Here is a 19126-nt window from a genome sequence, read left to right on the forward strand (position 1 = left end):
TGTCTCTTCTGATCAGGATGATTGGGTGACCTTCTTGCCGTTGGCTGAATTTGCCCTTAATAATCGGGCTAGTTCTGCCACCTTGGTTTCGACATTTTTCTGCAACTCCGGTTTCCATCCTCGTTTTTCCTCGGGACATGTGGAGCCTTCTGACTGTCCTGGAGTGGATTCTGTGGTGGATAGGTTGCAGCGGATCTGGAGTCATGTGGTGGACAACTTGAAGTTGTCACAGGAGAAGGCTCAGCGTTTTGCCAATCGCCGCCGCGGTGTGGGTCCCCGACTTCGTGTTGGGGATTTGGTATGGCTGTCTTCTCGATTTGTTCCTATGAAGGTCTCCTCTCCCAAATTTAAGCCTCGATTCATTGGTCCTTACAAGATATTGGAGATCCTTAATCCTGTATCCTTTCGCCTGGATCTTCCGGTGTCGTTTGCCATTCACAACGTATTTCATAGGTCCTTGTTGCGGCGGTACGTTGTGCCTGTGGTTCCTTCTGCTGAGCCTCCTGCTCCGGTGTTGGTTGAGGGCGAGTTGGAGTACGTGGTGGAGAAGATCTTAGATTCTCGTCTCTCCAGGCGGAGGCTTCAGTACCTGGTCAAGTGGAAGGGCTATGGTCAGGAGGATAATTCCTGGGTGGTCGCCTCTGATGTGCATGCGGCCGATTTAGTTCGCGCCTTTCACGCCGCTCATCCTGATCGCCCTGGTGGTCTTGGTGAGGGTTCGGTGACCCCTCACTAAGGGGGGGGTACTGTTGTGAATTTACCTTTTGGCTCCCTTTTGGCTACTAGTGTTTTTACTCTGGGTATGTCTATCATCCCTTGTATGCTCACCTGGGTCGTTAGGTCAGGGGTGTTGCTATATTAGCTCCCTGGACCTTCAGTTCAATGCCTGGCAACGTTGATATCAGAGCTAATCTGTAGTGCTCTTGTCTACTGATCCTGGTTCCTGCTTGATTAAGCTAAGTCTGCTTTCTTGCTTTTTTGCTATTGTTTTGTTTGCATTTTTGTCCAGCTTGTACATAATCTGTATCCTATCCTTGCTGGAAGCTCTAGGGAGGCTGGAGTTCTCCCCCCGGGCCGTTAGACGGTTCGGGGGTTCTTGAAATCTCCAGTGTGGATTTTTGTAGGGTTTTTGTTGACCATATAAGTTATCTTACTACATTCTGCTATTAGTGAGTGGGCCTCTCTTTGCTAAACCTAGTTCATCTCTGTGTTTGTCATTTCCTCTTACCTCACCGTTATTATTTGTGGGGGGCTTGTATCCAACTTTTGGGGTCTATTCTCTGGAGGCAAGAGAGGTCTTTGTTTTCCTCTTCTAGGGGTAGTTAGTCCTCCGGCTGGCGCGAGACATCTAGCGACCAACGTAGGCATGTTCCCCGGCTACTTCTAGTGTTGGCGTTAGGAGTAGATATATGGTCAACCCAGTTACCACTGCCCTATGAGCTGGATTTTTGTACTTCGCAGACTTGCTGATATCTCTGAGACCCTCGCCATTGGGGTCATAACAAGTCACTATGCCATCCACCACATCGTCTTCCACATCTGCACCCTGCTCCTCCTCCTGACTTTCTGGCAATTGTATCTCATCATCGTCCACCTCTTGTGACACTTTCCCACCATCGCCTTCATGTGACTGTGGCTGGTCAAAGCTTTGGGCATCGCTACATGCGATCTCATCTGGCCCCACTTCAAGTTGACCGTCCGAGAGTCCAGAATCTTGAAAGGGAAAACTGAACAGCTCTTCGGAGTGTCCAAGTGTGGGATCAGTTGTCTCAGGTGGAGGAAGGTGCCCACAGCAGCAGTCCAACCTTGGCTCTGGATACCTCACCACAGCCTTCTGCAAGACCACACCGTGGGCGCGCAGAAGGGTGCTTTCCACCACTTCTACCAGAAGGCAAGTGGACACAGGGGTGTTGGACTATTTGTTCAGGGCTGCCCATGACGATGGGGAGGAAGCGTACTTCCGCAGTCTGGCAGGCTACTTGCATCCCCTTCCGTGTGCAGTCAGGGTACAGACCAGAGGTGCCATACAAATAGTAATCAATGCGGCCACACCCCCAAGCAACCCTACTTCTGTATTTGATTATCTGGAAAGGTGGCAACTGTCATCAAGCAACCTTCTTCCGCTGCAAGAGATTCCAGAAGAGCATACAGGAACCGTCGCTGCACCACCCCCTCCATGTATTGCACCGCAGCCACAGCCTGCCCAAACCCAACAGCAACCCCAACCTAGGCCCATGTATGAGTATTCCATAAAAAAGAAAAAAATTAATGGCACCAAGGTCATGCAAATTTAACACCTGGCGCTCTGGATGAACGGCACTTTAAGGACAGCGGTATATAAGCTCTGGGCATAGGTGAACAGCATGAAGGAAAAAACATCCGTCTAAAAAATGTGCAAGAGCAGAAAAGATGCAGCACTCATCCATGAGCTGTTTCAACGAAGTCCTTTATTAAACCATTGTGGATCTGTGGACAAAGTTCATGGACATGTAGGAATATACAGCACCTGCCCAATATGGCCACTTGAGCAGACCCACTGTTGGAGGCTGGTCCCAACATGTGTCTGCTCGACATGGCCATCTGCGGGTTATGACCAAATGGGTCACTTCACTACCCAGGAGTTAATGCAGCTATACCCTCCACACCACTATTATGCTCAGCCACAGGATCGAGTGTTGGGCCGGAATCCGGCCTACCCATCTGCCATACCACAGGTTGACAGTCAGGTTGGGCAACCAGCTAGGCCAAGTTCATCACATGCTGGCCTCCCACCATCACCACCCCCAACCTACCAGAACCTGTACATTTTTTTATTTTTTGCAGTCATGTAAGGATGATCTTGATTTTTTGTTCTGTATTATTTGCCTTCTCTTGTAATACTTTATTGTTGGTCCAGATTAATAGGCCTAAAATTCCATATGATGTTTAATATGGTTTATTGTTTTTTAAAAATTATTTTTGTAGTAAAACATTTGCAACAAAATGAGTGTCGTGTTGTTAGGACGACATACATGATGTGCTTATTTACCAAGTCAACACTTTTGTTTAGGCAAACAAAGCACACACTTCAAACAGGAACATTACTATATTTATTTGGTAACAAAAGCAAAAAACACTGCATCACTACAGCATTGTCTTGCAAGGGAGTAGATCCTTCTGGTGAAACAAAAAAAAATTGTTAACACATCAAGCACTTTAACCCCTTAACCCCCAAGGGTGGTTTGCACATTAATGACTGGGCCAATTTTTACAATTCTGACCACTGTCCCTTTATGAGGTTATAACTCTGGAACGCTTCAACAGATCCTGATGATTCTGACAACATTGCGTTGTTCCAAGGGTCTCAGGGAAGCACGCAGGGAGTCCCCTCCCTGCATGATGCTTCCCTATGCCGCCGGAACGCTGCGATCATGTTTGATCGCAGTGTTCCGGGTGTTAATGTGCCGGGAGCGGTCCGTGACAGCTCCTGACACATAGTGCCGGATGTCAGCTGTAATAATCACACCCTGTTAGACCCTGCATATACAGTGCCTTGCGAAAGTATTCAGCCCCTGGAATTTTTCAACCTTTTCCCACATATCATGCTTCAAACATAAAGATACCAAATGTAAATTTTTGGTGAAGAATCAACAAGTGGAACACAATTGTGAAGTTGAACGAAATTTATTGGTTATTTTAAATTTTTGTGGAAATTCAAAAACTGAAAAGTGGGGCGTGCAATATTATTTGGCCCCTTTAACTTAATACTTTGTTGTGCCACCTTTTGCTGCGATTACATCTGCAAGTCGCTTGGGATATGTCTCTATCAGTTTTGTACATCGAGAGACTGAAATTCTTTCCCATGCTTCCTTGGCAAACAGCTCGAGCTCAGTGAGGTTAGATGATGATCGTTTGTGAACAGCAGTTTTCAGCTCTTTCCACAGAATTCTCGATTGGATTGAGGTCTGGACTTTGACTTGGCCATTCTAACACCTGGATACGTTTATTTGTGAACCATTCCATTGTAGATTTTGCTTTATATTTGGGATAATTGTCTTGTTGGAAGACAAATCTCTGTCCCAGTCTCAGGTCTTTTGCAGACTCCAACAGGTTTTCTTCAACAATGGTCCTGTATTTGGCTCCATCCATCTTCCCATCAATTTTAACCATCTTCCCTGTCCCTGCTGAAGAAAAGCAGGCCCAAACCATGATGCTGCCACCACAATATTTGACAGTTAGGATGGTGTGTTCAGGATGATGAGCTGTGTTGCCTTTACGCCAAACATATCGTTTAGCATTGTAGCCAAAAAGTTCTATTTTGGGTTCATCTGACCAGAGCACCTTCTTCCACATGTTTGGTGTGTCTCCCAGGTGGCTTGTTGCAAACTTTAAACGACATTTTTTATGGATATCTTTGATAAATGGCTTTCTTCTTGCCAATCTTTCATAAAGGCCAGATTTGTGCAGTGTATGACTGATTTTTGTCCTATGGACAGACTGTCCCACCTCAGCTGTAGATCTCTGCAGTTCATCCAGAGTGATCATGGGCCTTTTGGCTGCATCTCTGGTGATCAATCTTCTCCTTGTTTGAGATGAAAGTTTGGCCGGGTCTTGGTAGATTTGCAGTGGTATGATACTCTTTCCATTTCAATATGATCACTTGCACAGTGCTTCTTGGGATGTTTAAAGTTTTGGAAATCATTTTGTATCCAAATCCAGCTTTAAACTTCACCACAACAGTATCACGGACCTGCCCTTTTTTGTTCCTTGGTCTTCATGATGCTCTCGGTGCTTCAAACAGAACCCTGAGACTATCACAGAGCAGGTGCATTTATACATTTTGTGAAAGGCCAGAGCCATGATTTCAGAGCTGAAATCTCATCTTCCGAGATCTCGCTGCCGAGATCTCCATCTGCGCATGCGCCGCCCCCTGGCGGCCATTTTACCGGAGTCCACCGCACAGGAAATCATGGGACTGCAGGGGTGGGCCCCGACAGCACCAGAGACCGTCGCAGCAGCATCAGCAGAGACACGAGCAGAGCACCAGGCAGCAGCGCCGGACACCTGCAGTAGCACCGCCGGACGCCCCCGCAGTGCCACTGGGCACCGGAGACACCCGCAGAGCACTGGATAGCAGCGCAGGACACCCACAGCACCGCCGCACACCCCTTCATCCCAGCCTGTGGCCTGCAGCAACGGTACCGGTAAGGTACATTCACATTATAAGATGCACCCCCATTTTCTCCCCAAATTTGGGGGGAAAAAAGTGTGTCTTATAATCCGAAAAAATACAGTAAGTGGATGTCACTTACTGTATATTCTGCTTTAAATAATCCTCCAATTAACTTTTTTCCTCCTAATCCTATGTTATTGTAGTGTCAGTGTGAGAATATACTGTACTCACTGATCGCATCTTCTCCAGTATCCAGCACTCCTCCGCTCATCTTCTCAGTGATGTCACTGCTCTTCAGACTCTCCGGATCATAGGGCGCACTGTGTGTCCTGGAAGTCTGTTTTACAATGTGAATCTATAGAGTCACGTTCTGAGCCTCATTCTGCTACATACACTTATACTGTAAAAGCTCGTTCTGGGTGATACAAAGCGCAGTGTGAACCAGAGACTCTGAATATACATCAGGTGATTCAGAAGAGGAGTGGCACGGTGCTGGATAGAGGACAAGATGGCGATCAGTGAATATATTTACACACTGGCGCTACACCAGAGTAGCATTTACAAAGCTTTAGAGAAAAGAAGATTATTGTGGGCATCTTTAGGGGGACTGTTTTGTCTGTTTTACAATGGAACCAAGTATATATCAAGTGAGGGAAAAGAAGTCCCAGCAGCAACTATGGTTCTGGAAGAATACTGATGAAAAAGAACTACCCATTCAAAAAAGATTGCATTACAAGTAACGACGCAAGCTTATAGGCAGGGGTGCCGGGTGTCGGACCCCGACCGATCAGACCTTAATGACCTATACTAAGGATGACCTATCCTAAGGAGAGGTCATCAATGAAAAAGTAGTGGACAAACTCTCTAAGCGGCCTAGTCTGATGTGTTAGAGTAAGGGATTGTTTTCAGGCATGCCAAATCTCGTGGTGTGTGGTAATTCGTAGGATAATACACTGAAACAAAGACTTTCTGAGAGCTATGAATAAGCTGAGTGGATACAGTGAGGGTCTTTACTTATTATGCAACTACGTATCCAGTTATTTGCTATCATAGTACAAACACCTACATTTACGCTCAATACGCCTTTACACATGAAGTCTCTTTTGAGACTGTTGGATATCACATGCCTATGTATTTCTCTTATTCTCACCAGTCATAAACTGAATAGTACATGCTGCCACAACCTCACAATTAAGGGTTCTTACCCATAGTCTCCACACGGGGTCAGGTGCAGACAGCCCTGATTTGCGTTTCGTGTGGGCTTCCTTGGGGGGCCGTTCAATGGTGAATGCTCTGCAGTTGTATACTGGTTTTCTAGCATACATGTCACTATTTGTTAAACTATAACTAAATAGCTAGTATATATCCATATGTTTATGGGTTATTAAACCCTGTATGGGGGCATTGCATGAACGACTAAGATGAAGATAAGCACAAGCACTTTATTTTTATTGCTGCTAATCTCATGGGTCCACCCATCCACTATATACTGTATATATATGATATGTAAAAGGGTATAGGTGTTATTTTCACCAGTGTTCCACATCATCCAGCTTTTGTTATTTATTGTTGCTTGTAGTTATACATTGGTATTTTTAAAGGTGTGATAAATAAAATTTGTTACTTTTTTTGGACAAATAGTCTCTAGTTTTTCCTTTTTTGGTGTTCTATGAGATAATGGAGAGTGTCCTTTAAAATTTGACCCTTAGCGCCACTTGGTATAGGGTTCTACTGATATGAGTATGTACTGTATTCTGTTCTATGGTTTTTGTTTTCAAGAAGAAGAGATGAGGTGGATGGAGCGCATGTTATCCCAATGAACCAGCAATCTATTTATCAAAATCTATCAGTAACCTGACCAGGAGTGAGAAAGTGCAGCGATCCACAGATGAAGGTGAGTGCACTTGTCACACAGTTACACTCCCACTCGCGCCAATATCCACGCCACAGAGCGCCACCTACACTCCCTCCTTTGCTAGAAACATTTAAGTCCGAGTTAGAACTGCTCTAACACATGGTTGTAGAAGGTTTCAGGTCCCCCGTCTGTGACTTCCATGTGTCCCAATACCACCTACAAACAGTAGCCGTCCTACCATGGGCAGATGCAGAAAATCTAAAGTTTATGATTTCTAATATTTCTGCTTTTGCATGTAATATTCTTCTCCTGCTTCAGCAACTGCTTTCACTCCCACGCTGTGTCTATTCTAGGGAAATCTCTAATTTACCTCATCTGCTTCTCCAACTTACACATCTCCACAGAAATCAAGGAGATCAGTTACCTCCACATCCCCCTGCTCCCTGCTGTACAGGCCTTTCACAACACGCTTTGAAGTAGCTAAAAAAAAAAGTGAATATTTGCATTTCAGAAACATTGGCAATCAGGGCTTTTTACTGTGCCATCCATTAAACATCATAGATTGGAAGCAGTGTGGTGATGATGATGCTGGAATCATGTGGGCTGGTCTGCTCTAAAGTCCTGTAAGACCAAAATGCTGTGGGCTGAGCTTTCAGAAGCTCTGTGTGCTGTGATCTGAGAGCAGTGGCTGCCAAGTGCTCCTCATCTGCTCGCCTTCTGCAAGGAAGCATCCTACTTGCATGTCGCTTTCCAATTCCAGTGTGTTCCTGTTAAACGAGGTAACGCTTTGTATTTAGGGCTTGTAATAAGATTGTAATACAACGGCGGTCGACCACGACTCACCAGCTGCTTGAATGAATAGTGTTGGCTTAGAATTGTAGGATGTAATGAACGCTGAATTTAGCTTAGCTTCTTTGTGGCGTGAATCTATGTTATATGTGCAATATAGTCAGATATGTATTTATTGGCGTTGGGCACGGGTCGCCAGTGTTGGGTAAAATAACGCGAAAATAGACAATTCTGGAATTCTGAAACTTGAACTTTTTTCTGTGAATCTAGCTGTCAGCTTTGCAATATGATTTTTTTTCTTATTTTGAGTCTACTCTACAGAACATTCTGTATTATGACATATTAAGTTCTCTTTATTCTGCTTATTTATGTGCTAACTTTCCAGCTCTTTTTCCATTCTCTACACACATTCATTATGGAAACTACTTGTGGACTAGTGACATAAGACTTTTAGTTTATGAATTAACCATTTATAGCAAATGATCAATGTCGCTTTGTGTTAAAGCAGTTTTTAATAATATCTAGGAAATATCGGGATTATTCAAGCGTAAGCAAAATGAAAAACGATCTCAAATAATGTAATGGGATTCACTGCCTCTCAAAGGCAGAAGGATCGATAATGACCTGGAGGGCTGCTGGGGATTTCCTATTACTTGTGTATGCCCCTATACCTATCAGCAGACACTTGCTGCTTTACAACATCCTGTCTATGCCGTCCCTAGACAGAACACAGGTGACTACAAAAGGAAATTATATTCTTTTTTTGTGATGGTGATCAGGCAGTTTTCTAGACCTTTAAAGAATAGGGTTTAATGGCTGGGAGTAGCCAATAATGTCACAAAGATATTTAATCTTAACATATATTTTGCATTTGCTCTAAAGATAGAGAACTGCTTGATACATTTACTTATGTCACTTCATTGAATAGTGCAATAATATTATGCAATAGAAATAATATTATGCAATCTCCACTTTTTGTAACATATATGCAACAATGTTTAAGAAACATCTGATCTGCGAATAAGTGACGAATAATGGGTTCATTCAGTATTGTAAATCCAAGCCGTGGAAGTATCATCACTATGTGTATGTCCATATAACAGGCAATCTCTCACTATATATATCACTGTAGCATATAGCAGAACACTCCTGCTTTTAAGTACACGAGATCAGATTTACTGCAAGCACATAAAATTATTTGGCTAAATTGATATGCCAATCTTTCTCCTTCGATATTTTTATCTTTTTACTTAGGAGTGCCTCCAAAGTAACTCGATACCTTTCTAATGGCATATTGATTGTTATTTGTCTGTTGTCCAATGGTATTTTTGTCCATCTAAGACAGTAATGTGCCCCAGAGTATCAAACTGTTTTCCAAGAAATGAGGCGCATGTAGAGTAATAATAGCATGGGTGTATACACTGTAGGGTGATTTACTAACATGGGGTAAAAGTTCATCAGGACATCACTATCAAGCACTCGGAAATTTACATTCATTAATATATTTTTGCTGGAACCAGAGAGATTAATGACAAAGCAATATAGTAGTACTTGTATGAATTGTGTTGTATAGAGAAGTCCGAACATTGTGGAGGTAATGGACTAATAACTTGATCACTACAAAAGTACACAGTCATCATTAGTTTCGTAACTCTCTTAGCAAGGGTGTACCTCTCCCAAGGGTGTACTGTAAGACCAGATGCCAGAGGAGTAACTATAGTGCATGCAGGGGTTCTAGTTGCACCCTAGCCCTTGGGGACCCAAAAGGTTCACGTGGCCCATATTATTAGACTAATATTATTACATCCTCTAACAAGGCCCTGTTGGAGATTTTGAGTTAGGGCTCAAGTCATCCTCCTGACCTTTAGAATAACTTCCTTTCCCAAGCCCCTTACCAAATCTAAAATAAGCTGTAACCTAACAGTCCATAATGAGTTAATCTAACACAGAGTGTCTGCTTCCAGAGGAAATATTGAGCAACAATTCTGCATATTCAACGTTTTATGCTGCAATGAAATGTATGCAATTTTGTATAATTATGTTTTGAAGTCAAAGAGCTTCAATATATGTAATAATATTAGCCCCAAAGGCAAGGGCAGATCGTGATGCTTCTATGTGGTACCTGGAAAGACTTGTCCAGGTCGTTGCCTTCTTTTTAATTAATGGCGAAAACAAGAAGGTGGAAGAGGTAGTCAAGTCATCAGCACTTAAAAACACCTTCATTTTTCCATTTTTACCTCTTGCCCAAGTTTCTTGTTGGTTTTCTTTTATTTATTATATAGTGGCTAAAAGTATCCTTTTATTCTGAAAATAAAATGCAGTTGAAGGTAGACATTTATTTACTTACCCCAAATTCCTTTTTTGCAGCTGCTTCTGTATGGACTCCTCCCTCTCCGGGACTAGTTATTGTGGGCATTGATTAAGTTTTCTGATGTTGTACAAGATGATTAGTCTCAAAGGCTTCAGATCTTTTACTTTTAACAACCTGTCTTGTGCCCTGTATGTTAGCCTTTGATATTTTATAGAAAAAATATGGCACAAGTGATCCAGACCTTAACAGCACTTTGCCCCATATGATTCTGTGCTTTTAGAGCTTGGGAACTTGGGGTGATTTGAGGAACCCTAATCCCGATTTAGGGGAAGTAATTGTCAGATGATAGTTGACAGCACAACAGAAGTTGCATGTGGCCTGGTGACCCCAAGAATTGCAGATGTGAGATGTTAAGTTTTCATGAAAGTTACCTCCGTGAATAAGATATCATTACAAACATTGTTTTTTTAAATTGTCTTGGACAACATACCTAATATCTGCCTTTTAGCTCCAAAATGAGATAAGCATTCATATTATAAATCAGGGTGTTTTAGAGGCTGAAAAACAGAGGTGCACTGAGTGCGTAATGAGAAATCTTTGTAATAACTATGCCAGATAAATATTTTTACTTGGTCGCTATTCATTGGAGAAAGAGATTATTACCTAATCATGGGTATACAAGTAGTGGAGGGTGTTTCTATTTTTTATATTTGTTTTTAAGCAGAAAATGTTAGACTAGCTAGGTATGTCGTTAAATTAGGAAAGTGTGACTCAAAAGGTGATTGGGCCACAATGGCTTGCTGTATTTTGTAGGCTGCCATTGTTATAGAAGTATTGTTGTGAGGTATTGAGGATGGCACCATCTTTACAATCGTGAGACATTTTTCCTTCCATTTACTCTTATAGACATTGTGTGACAATTATGGCAAAACCTATCTAGATCATTGGAGGTAAGCCGTCTTGCCATTTGGCTTTTTCTCGATGGCTATTTTTTCAGTGGGAAAATGTAAATTATAGCTTGTGGAACACAGACTTCTGCACAATTACATAACCGTAGAAAAAGAAGACTTGGACCACTCTTCCAAAACGTACATATTTATTTACTGTGGATAAGTAGTGATGAGGCAAAAATTTACAAAACTGAACACGAGGATTCCTAGTTTACATTCTGTATAAAGTCCACTGCCACATCACGGCAAGCTTCTTAGTGGCTCCATAAAATACAGTAGTGACCCAGGTGCCCCACAGCACCAATGGTGCAAAGCAAATCCCCCGCAGCTCCATTTCCTACCACCCCAAAGATGCAGCACAACAGCAACAATGGCCGCCACAGAGAACCAACACACAATGAATAGATAACACATAATGAATGTAAGTCCGCAAGGACAGGGTCCTCTCCCCTCTGTACCAGTGTGTCACTGTAAACCTGTTTACTGTAAATGATATCTATAACCCTGTATGTAACCCCTTTCTCATGTACAGCACCATGGAATTAATGGTGCTATATAAATAAATAATAATAATAATAATGATGAATAGATAAAAAACTCATCTTCTATATGGTCTCAGCAAAAAGATGAGAGCAAAATAGGCAGAAGATCCTTTGCAATCTTCTGCTAATTTAAAAAAAAAAAAAACACATGGGCCAAATTGCAGGAGTGCTGGTACCAAGAAAAACAAAAAATCGTGGACGGACTATGCAAAAGAACGTAACTGTAGAAAAGACTTCTGCATAGCTTCCTCGAGGTGAGACCTCATTCAGACATCCATTTCTCCCATAGGTAAAAAAGGAGTGATTTTCATCAGTGTACTGGATCAGATTTTCATCAGCATTTATCAGTTTTTACCATCAGAGTTTCATCCCTTTTTCTCGTATGCAAAAAAAATAACTGAAGGAGATTTCCCACGCTTCGCTTAGCAAACTGTCAATGAAAGGTAGACATGTGGACAGCCCCATGGACTGTAATGGGTTGTATGGATAGGTTTTCTATCTGTGAAACGAGTGTCTGAATGAGGCCTAATCGTCTATTTCCTTAACTGTAATGGATGAGTACAACGTTCCCCTCGTCTGGGATCCAGGATACGGGTTTGGTGATTTATAGGACAGGCCAGATAAAGACAAAATAAGGAGCAACAGAATGCACAGTAACATAGTAACATAGTAACATAGTTATTAAGGTTGAAGGAAGACTTTAAGTCCATCTAGTTCAACCCATAGCCTAACCTAACATGCCCTAACAGTAGGTAAAATGCATTGCCCTGCTCCAAATTCTGGCCCTGTATAAAGGTACCACAGTAATAGGGTTCCCTCAATGAAGGTATAGCCCTCTATATATCAGGACTGGGATCAGCTACTTTTTAATGTTTCCTAACATTGATTGCATCCACGTAATGTTATTATTGGAATGAAATGTGGTTTTCAGCTGCATTCATGGAGATGTTCAGAGGTATATTTTATCATGGCACTGGCTTCAGGACAGACCTGCGGGCTCTGGCTGCTCTTACAGGGAGCAATCTGCTCAGCTGTGATCATGTCAGTGCTGTTCTCCAACACTGTGTAATCTAGCCTAAATCCCACACAATGACATCATTCTCAGAACTGACCTTTGCTGGGAACTGGTGCAAATGGAGTTTATTATCCAGGGACTCTACAGACAAGAAAGCTTTTAGGTGTCATAAACATTTCTGTGTACAAACTCCTGCAGGTCTGGCAATGTGAGGGATATTCTTTACTCGTGGTATTGGATGCATTAAAGGGAATATGAATTTTTAATTGTGATTGATTTATGGGGAGCAGATGAATTCTGTCTCTTAAGCAGAAAACTGCAGTTTGTAAAATTAAAATAGATGTACGGCAAATGACTTATTATATAAATATTAATCTCAGATTCTATATGCCTGAATTTAATTCATACATTAAAAATCTCATTAGGTCATTAAATGTGAACACATAGTTAAGTGTATAGTAAATTCAAGTTTAACAGCCCAGGGGAGATGGTTAATGGAGTGTTCAGTGCATTCAGTCTAATGGCAAAACAACAGAGAGAATCAAACAAAACCACAAATAAGTCCCAAACAAGACCAAGAAAAATTGTCTTTTTCTAAGCTTGGTCATTGATTACAAGTCTAGAGTTCATGATGATAGCAATTTTTTTTTATATAATGGTGCAACTTTATAAATTATAGACATAGTCACTGAGTAAAGATGATGGATCATTGGTTAGCACTGTTGCTCTGCAGCGCTGAGGTCCTGGGTTCAAATCCCACCAAGGACAACATCTGAAAAGAGTCTGTATGTTCTCCCCGTGTTTGTGTGGGTTTCCTCCAGGTTCTCCAGTTTCCTCCCACACTCCAAAGACATAGGGATTCTAGATTGTGAGCCCCAATGGGACCCGCAGTCCTATGTAAATCCACAGATAACACACAGTAATACCTCTTTGAGTACTGATAAATGACTAAAACCTTTTAGGTATGGGTTGATTAAAAATATTAAATGGACACATACTCATCTTCGAGTGCCCCAAGGATCTAGGGCAGATCAGTTTTGGACACTTCCTGTTGGCTACAATGACCGTCAGGTGACTTGAAGGCAGTCTACAGACTACTAAACCAGACAACAGACTGCTAAAGTTAGAGTGATTTTGGTGGGATTGGCTAACCATCTAGTGTGTACAGGAGCCTTCAAACTATTTGTTTCTCAAGAATATTTTACCACTGAACTGAGATGAATGATCATACATTAGGAGGTAAGCACAGAAGTGGCTCATAAGTAGAGAAAACTTAATAAGATACACCCCATAACATTGAGATTGTAACGGTAAGAAGGCGGAGTCGTAGAATTATGGAAATCACAGGATCAATAGATGTGTTAATGATATATAAATGATGAAAAAGTGGAAACCAATTTTTCGAAAACATCTCAATTTATCCACTCCATACCATAATCTCGATTGTAGGACAGGTGTGAGCTTCCTTTGTGAACTTATGATTTATGCAAATGTTGTTAAAGCCAAAGTGACAAATTAATGAAATTTGTAACCACAATCAATAAAAAAACAATTCAACCGATTTCCTCACGTGATACTGTACTATAAAGTTGACAATTCATGTGGGAAACTTTGCATAAGACAATTTATTAAAAAGCACAAACCAATCTTACATTTTCAAAATCATGAGTTACTTGTATTTTACAAGCTTGTCTAGATAGGTGGTGAACCTTTGTGCTACTAAAGAGAACAATGTGAGGAATTCCTTGTTGTGCAAGGACATAACATTACGAAACATATGTTTCTCAGCATTTTAGGAGATTTCACAGTACGAGTATGTTCATACATTGAGTATTTTCAGCATAATTTTATGCACCAAAAAACAGAATGTCATCAGGAAAAATGCTGTGCGCAATATGCACATCTTTGACAAGATTTTGATGCATTTTTACGTGTATTTTTGTTGCGTTTTTATTTGTGTTATTTTTTTCCTTTCACTTGAATGGGTGAAAAACGCTGCAAAAACGTTGAAAGAATTGACATGCAGCATTTTTAAAAACAATTGCACTGTAGCTTAATAAATGCAAGGAAAAGAATGCACCCTGTGGAATAGATTTTAGAACTCTTATTTCTTTCGCCTCTGCTTCTGTAAAATGCTTTGGTTTTTTTATTACAAAAACAACATACAGGAAAAACAAAGCAAAATACCTACTTGTGAATATATCCTAAGAGTCTAAGGGTACCGTCACACATTGAAATTTCCATCGCTACGACGTTACGATTCGTGACGTTCTAGCGATATCGTTACGATATCGCAGTGTCTGACACGCAGCAGCGATCAGGGATCCTGCTGAGAATCGTACGTCGTAGCAGATCGTATGGAACTTTCTTTCGTCGCTTGATCACCCGCTGACATCGCTGGATCGTTGTGTGTGACAGCGATCCAGCGATGTCTTCGCTTGTAACCAGGGTAAACATCGGGTAACTAAGCGCAGGGCCGCGCTTAGTAACCCGATGTTTACCCTGGTTACCAGCATAAACGTAAAAAAACAAACCGTACATACTCACCCGTCGGTGTCCTTCAGGTCCCTTGCCGTCTGCTTCCTGCTCTGAGTGCCGGCCGGAAAGTGAGAGCAGATCACAGCGGTGCTGCGATCTGCTCTCACTGTACGGCTGCACTCAGAGCAGGAAGCAGACGGCAAAGGACCTGAAGGACACCGACGGGTGAGTATGTACTGTTTGTTTTTTTACGTTTACGCTGGTAACCAGGGTAAACATCGGGTTACTAAGCGCGGCCCTGCGCTTAGTTACCCGATGTTTACCCTGGTTACCCGGGGACTTCGGCATCGCTCCAGCGCCGTGATTGCAACGTGTGACCGCAGTCTACGACGCTGGAGCGATATTCATACGATCGCTGCGACGTCACGGATCGTGCCGTCGCAGCGATGAAAATTTCAATGTGTGACGGTACCCTTACTTTGCTACACATGGTTTATAGTTGCAGGGATTTGTTGACTTAAACCGTTAGAAAAAGATCAAATGGCAAGCGTTTGCCTTTGAGGTCAGCGTAAAATTGAGTTTTCTGCTGCTGGATTGTTATAGAATATTTTTTCTTCAGGGTCTGGCCTATATTCTGTGATGGCTGTCCAACCCTGTCAATGAAAATCAACAATATTAAGAATGCTATTTAACCAGTGAAGGTTTACTAAAAGGAGATGTCCTCGAAAAAAACTAGTTTAGTTTCCAAAGGTTTTGTCATTGCAAAGAACATCATTCAATACATTGGTGTTTACAGTGGCTTGCGAAAGTATTCACCTCCCTTGGCTTTTTATCTATTTTGTTACATTACAACCTGTGTTTAAATATTTTTGTAATCCCATTTGTGTGTGATGCATCAGCACTAAATATCCTAAGTTGGTGAAGTGAAGAGAGAAAAATACAGACATACAGTAGCATGTAAAAGTTTATGCATCCCTGGTCAAAATCACTGTTATTGTGAACAGTTAAGCAAGTTGAAGATGAAATGATCTTTAAAAGGGCTAAAGTTAAAGATGACACATTTCCTTTGTATTTTAGGCAAAAAAGTATATACCGTATATACTCGTGTATTAGCCAAGTTTTTCAGCACATCTTTATGTGCTGAAAACTCCCACCTCGCAGCGGAGCAGCAGGTCACAGGAGGCAGGAGTCGGCTGCTGCAGCTAAAGCCTGTGTCCGCTGCTAAAGAGAAATTAATATTCACTGCACTGGCAGTGAATATTCATTTCTCTTATTGCGTGCACAGTGTCAGCTGTTATGAGTATTCACTTCTCTCCACTCCCATAGGCATGGAGTGCAGTGAATATTTATTACCTTAATGAGCGGGGACACATGATCGCTCGGCGGCAGGAGCTGCTGGCATCGGAACAAGATGCTGCCAGGGTGCACAGGGAAGGTAAGTAGGATGTTTTATGCTTTTCTCATGAGGGCCACACAAACAAGTATAGGAATGAGGAACCATGCATACAAGGATAGGGATGAGGAGCCATGCATATCAGGACAGAGATGAGGAGCCATGCAGACAAGGATGGGGATAAGGGGCCATGCATACAAGGATGGGGATAAGGAGCCATGCATACTTGGATGGGGATAAGGAGCCATGCAGACAAGGATGGGGATAAGGAGCCATGCAGACAAGGATGGGGATAAGGAGCCATGCATACAAGGATGGGGATGAGGAGCCTTGCAGACAAGGATGGGGATGATGAGCCATGCATACCAGGATAGGGATGAGAGGACAATGCATACCCGGCTTTTACTTGAGTCAATACGTTTTCCCAGTTTTTCATGGCAAAATTAGATTATTATACTCAAGTTGGCTTATACACGAGTATATAAGGTATATATATTTTCATCTTTTACATTTTAAAAATTACAAAACGTTTGGGCACCCTGCATGGTTAGCACCTAGTAGCACCTCTTTTTTGCAAGTATCACAGCTTGTAAACATTTTTTTGTAGCTAGCCAGCCAAGAATCTTTGAATTCTTATTTGAGGGATTTTCATCCATTCTTCCTCGGGAAAATGTTCCAGTTTTGTGAGATTCCTGTGTTGTCTTGCATGCACTGCTATTTTAAGGTCTAGCCACAGATTTTCAATGATGTTCAGATCAGGGGGACTGCGAGGGCCATTGTAAAAGCTTCAGCTTGTGCCTTTTGAGGCAGTCTATTGTGAATTTGTAGAAGCCATCCTCTTTTCAACTTCAGCTTTTTTACAGATGGTGTTACGTTTGCATCAAGAATTTGTTGAAATTTAAATGAATTCATTCCTCCTGCTTTCTGTGAAATGTTCCCTATGCCATTGGCTATGACACAACCAAACATAATTGATCCACTCCTATGCTTAGTGGTTGGCGAGATATTTTTTCCTGAACTTTTGTGGCTTTTTTCTCCACATATACCTTTGATTATGGCCAAAGCGTTTTCTATTTTAACCTCATCAATCCACAGAACTTGTTTCCAAAAATGCATCAGGCTTGTTTAGATGTTCTTTTGCATACTTCAGATGCTGAATTTTATGGCTTGGATGCAGGAGAGGTTATCTTCTGATGACTCTTCCATTAAGACCATATTTTTGCAGGTGTCTCTGAACAGTATAACAAGGCACCACAACTCCAGAGTCTGCTAAATCTTTGTGAAGGTCTTTTGCAGTCAAGCAGGGGTTCTGATTTGCCTCTCTAGCAATCCTACAAGGAGCTCTCACTAAAATTAAGCTTGGTCTTCCAGACCTTATCTTGACCTCCACTGTTCCTGCTAACTGCCATTTCTTAATTACATTTCAAACTGAGGGAAGGGTAACTTGAAAATGCTTTGCTATCTTGCTATAGCCTTCTCCTGAATTGTGGGCCTACATGATGTTCATTTTTTAGAGTGCTAGGCAGCTGCTTAGAAAAACCCAAGACTGCCATTTTTTGGCACAACTAACCTGCCAAGAGAGGGCCACCCACCAAAACTCTCAGCCTGGGAAAAGAGAGCATAAATCAGAGAGACAACACAGAGACCAAAGGTAACCCTGAAGGAGCTGCCGAGTTCCCAAACAGAGACTGGAGTATCAGTCCACATGGCCACAATAAGCTGTACACTCCATAGAGGTGAACTTTATGCAAGAAAAAAACCTTTACTTACACACAAAAATTGTAAGCCTCATTTTGAGTTTGCCAAAAGACATGTGTGAGAGTCCCCAAATGTTTGGATGAAGGTGCTGTGGTCAGATGAGACCAAAATTTTTCTTTTTGTCCACCAAGGTAAATACTATTAATATAATCATAAAGCACTAACATACATTGAGGCCGAGAGCAAAATTTACCAGTTCTCCCAAAGCAACTGAGGGATATAGATTCAAATGGACCGCTCCAAACGGGTATAACCAAAAGAAAATAGAGCAAAAATGTCCCAAACAACATCATAAGAATGTATATAAAAAATGCATTTATTGAAGAAATCACATGAAAAATATTCAAAATTCAAATATACATACTGTATACAGTGTATATCAAGAGATTAAACGGAGGAGATCTGAAGATATGTCAGGCTCGGGGTGACAGCACAGTACCCAGTATCCCAGGGAAGGTATATAATAAGCAATCCATAAAGCAGCCAACTGGCTTTTAACAGTCAAAGAAGTTCACGATGCATCAATAGGATACAAGCGAAATAAACGCCCAAAGTGGCTTCAATGATACATGCTTACCCATTTCCCCTGACAAACAATGGGTAAGCATTAGTGATGAGCGAATATACTCGTTACTCGAGATTTCCTGAGCATGCTCGGGGGTCCTTCGAGTATTTTTTAGTGCTCGGAGATTTAGTTTTTCTTGCCGCAGCTGAATGATTTACATCTGTTAGCCAGCTTGATTACATGTGGGGATTCCCTAGCAACCAGGCAACCCGTACATGTACTTATGCTGGCTAACAGATGTAAATCATTCAGCTGCGGCAAGAAAAACTAAATCTCCGAGCACTAAAAAATACTCAGAGGACCCCCGAGCATGCTCGA

At 41.9% G+C, this 19126-nt stretch overlaps 1 protein-coding gene across 1 annotated transcript in view; it reads left to right on the forward strand.

Moving 5' to 3' along the window:
- Positions 1-7642: 7642 nt before the first annotated feature.
- Positions 7643-19126, forward strand: part of CACNB3 (calcium voltage-gated channel auxiliary subunit beta 3) — a 313828-nt gene continuing 302344 nt past the window's right edge. The window contains exon 1 of the mRNA XM_077297463.1: positions 7643-7786. Coding sequence (XP_077153578.1) covers positions 7748-7786 — 39 coding nt within the window. The 5' untranslated portion in view covers positions 7643-7747. The remainder of the gene's footprint in view (positions 7787-19126) is intronic.

The sequence above is a fragment of the Ranitomeya variabilis genome, chromosome 3 (assembly GCF_051348905.1).
Source record: "Ranitomeya variabilis isolate aRanVar5 chromosome 3, aRanVar5.hap1, whole genome shotgun sequence".
Classification (NCBI taxonomy): Eukaryota; Metazoa; Chordata; class Amphibia; order Anura; family Dendrobatidae; genus Ranitomeya; species Ranitomeya variabilis.